General features: G+C 48.4%; 1 protein-coding gene across 1 annotated transcript in view; it reads left to right on the forward strand.

Annotated features, from left to right (window-relative positions):
* RAPGEF5 (Rap guanine nucleotide exchange factor 5) overlaps positions 1 to 3,211 on the forward strand; it is a 153,630-nt gene that overhangs the window by 145,305 nt on the left and 5,114 nt on the right. Inside the window, exon 25 of the mRNA XM_015558131.1 lies at positions 564 to 618. Within this exon, the coding sequence (XP_015413617.1) occupies positions 564 to 618 (55 nt within the window). The remainder of the gene's footprint in view (positions 1 to 563; positions 619 to 3,211) is intronic.

A 3,211-nucleotide genomic window follows, 5' to 3' on the forward strand; every position in this document is an offset into this window, starting at 1 on the left:
ATTTTTGTGAAGATCTGGAGGTTCTAGAAAACGTTTGTCTTTCGTGATTGCCTCCCTTCCTCTCACCAGTTGAGACACATGAACCTTTGATTCCACAAAAATGCCAACCTCCATCCAGCAGGTGGAGGGAGTCAACGTGCATGACAGCTGGTAGACGCTGGCAAGCAGAGCCAGCTGGCGGGACCTGGTCTACAGGGAAAGCTCCACAACAAATGCAACAACACAAAGCCCATTGCAGTGTACAAAGGACAGTGAGGAGGTTGAGAGCAACGCCTCCCAGGTTCACAGGGGGAGCTCAGTAAGGCCTCCTGGGGAAGGGGCTGGCAAAGCGCCCCCTGGAGGCCAAAGCCTTAGCACAGCCGGACAGGTGGGCCACAGGCGGAGAGCTGCATCTTTGTAGTGTTTTCCCGGGGCTCAGTTAGAATTGTGCAGCCGGGTGTGGGAGCCACTGTTTCTACAGACAAGGACTAAATACTCTTCTGTAACCCAAGCTCAGTGTTATCACTTAAAGTCCAGCTCCAAGATTCACCCTCCCGCTGATCTGCTTCCTGCTTGCCTTCCAGCATATGATTGCCGACACCGTCCGGACCCTGAGACACTGCAGGGCCAACCAGTTTGGTGAGTAATCGCAGTCGGCGTGCAATGTACATTCGCGTGCAGCGGTGTAGACGGTGACCCTGTCACAAGGGTTTGTGGTAAAATGTGTAAGCAGACTAAAGTATAACATGCATGTTGTACACATACACTGCACTCCCTGTGTTTCATCTCACATGTTTGGGATGCAGAGGGAGGCAAGATAGGGCAGCAAGATTGTACTGTAGAGAGTGACTGGACCGTCAGAAGCTCCCGCTCCACCCCACCCCACCCCAGGAAGTCTTGTTAGCTTGCCCATTGGCACAGAATTGCCAGTGGGTTTATCAGGGGCGGCCCGTCCCTAACCTCTCTGCCTGGAGCCTTCCTGGCTTAGGAATATCGTTGCAGATGTGCCTAATGCAGCCTCCCAGAGTCTGTCCTCCTCTCCAACAAAAATTTCCTGTCTGGGGCTGCCTTTCCCTGAAAAGGTGTGTTCTGAGCACTTTTGTAGACTCTGAGCTGAGGCCTACGTAAGTAGGAATATTCGTTCTTTTCTAAATCTGGGGCACAATTTACATTATGTTTTGATCGTGTTAAAACATTGCAGGAAGGAAGGAAATTGACTTTATTGAGTTCACGGAGCTTTCGCATGGGTGGTGGGATCCTGTCACCAGCATTGGTGACTGGTGAATGGAGATATTACCCCTGTGGGTATGAAGCAGAGGAAGCTCAGAGGTTAATCACACAGCCATTATCACCCCAGTCCTCCCGATTTCCTGGCCCATACCCCTTCCCTTGCCTTGGGCAGATTCAGTAGATATAAAGGGCAATTAAAAAAATAGAAAGTTCAATTCAATAATTATAAATCAATCAAAGGTGTCCGCTAAGTAAAACTTACTTTGTTAAATAATTCATCCTCGTTGTAAGACAATTTTTCTTTAACAATGCAGAATATATGTAAAGTAGAAAAATCAAAGTCGCACTTTCTAAGGATGGGTGCACATTCTTAAGAATCTCTCTTTTTTTTTTTTTTGGTTTGGGCTGGTCTTGGCTGGCTGTATCACCCCCCAACAAAACAACTGAACATCTGTATGAATTCTGTTCGAAAGGAAGAATTATAAATATAAGACCTAATTTTCTGAATATTCATATCAATACCATTTGATATGTGCTTATATAATTCTCCATTAAGCACGGAAGTACAACGCTGTTACAGGAGAAACAGCGATAGTAACGTTATCCTGAGATCCATTCAAGCGCACAAGTATAATGTTGCCCATGAGTTCATACTTCTTTCATCCTCCTGTGCTTCCCAAGTATTTATGGGCACTTGGCTAATTCCAAGACTTCAGTCGCATTTACTCCGGCCCTGGTTTGTATGTGCTGCAAGTGTGGACAGGAAGGCTGGGCCGACCTTGGCCCTGTCTCAAACCTCCCATGACCAGAGAGTAAGTCTCCTTAGCACAAAGCGAGGGAGAAATTCAGATAACTATGAGGCCCGTTTGTGTGCTATACCCCTGTCTCTTTAAAAATCATATATGTGACTGAATTACCTAAATCCAAAATGACAGTGTAGATAGGCTCGGTGAACCACTGTCAGCATTTGGGATAAAATAAGATAATGTTAGTCAAGGCCCCTAAAAACTACAGAATGCCTGCAAGTGTCCGTTGTCATGATTGGAACCATTCGTTCTGTCTTCCTCTTTTAAGGCCAGACATTTAACAACAACATTACCTTGGTAGCATCGTGTGTTCGATACCAATGCTCACTAGACAGACACGTTATCTTGGGGTCTCCAGAAACGGCCTCCGGAATGACACAGCCTTTGGTCACTTTCAAAAACGTCGGACGGTAAAAACATCAACTCCTGGTGCTTTTTACCTTTTGAAACCAGAAAGTCTTATTTCTGTTAAACCTAAGAATGATCAGCCACCGTGACAGACAGGCCTTAGATTACAAAACACATTGTCATAGCAGAGGGAGGAACAAAACAGCTGCTTACACAGCCCAGCTCAGCCTCGGGGGGGCCCCAGGGTTGGGGTGGGGGTGGATGTGTTTGTTTCTGAGTTTGGGAAGTGAGCCTGCCCCATTGTCCAGGCCCCCTTATCTCTGGTTCCTTATCAGAGCTGCCACCAGCAGGCACATGTGTGGTCACAGTGCACCTAAGCCGGGCGGCCCCACAGTATTTAACCACCCGGGTCCTGGATGGGGAGTGGAAACCCCCGCCTCGCCTTTCAGGGGGTGGATGTTAGCCCAGCCGTGTCCTTTAGGTTCCTGCGGTGCCTGTCAGCCATGCCTTACATTTAGTTCTTCATTCCCTCCCTTCCCCCAAAATGAGGACACCAAAAAGAATTGTGTCTGTGCACTCACCAGGGGAGCAGTGATTCCCACAGCTCCAGACTGAGATTAAGAGCCCGTGAGAGCCATTGAAACGGGCATGTCTTGTGACACGGGACCGCAGACCACGGACCCGGGAGCCACAGGGCCAGGGTTCCAGTCCCACACGGCCACTCACTCGTGTGTCTGTGCTGTTTCCCCTCTGAGAGGGGTGATAACCCAGCTGCTGAAGGCTGTGTATTGTTAGGTAGTAAACACCACAGACATGTCGGTAAGACAAACACCTTGCCGGGTCTAAAC

The sequence above is a fragment of the Myotis davidii genome, unplaced genomic scaffold (assembly GCF_000327345.1).
Source record: "Myotis davidii unplaced genomic scaffold, ASM32734v1 scaffold168, whole genome shotgun sequence".
Taxonomy (NCBI): Eukaryota; Metazoa; Chordata; class Mammalia; order Chiroptera; family Vespertilionidae; genus Myotis; species Myotis davidii.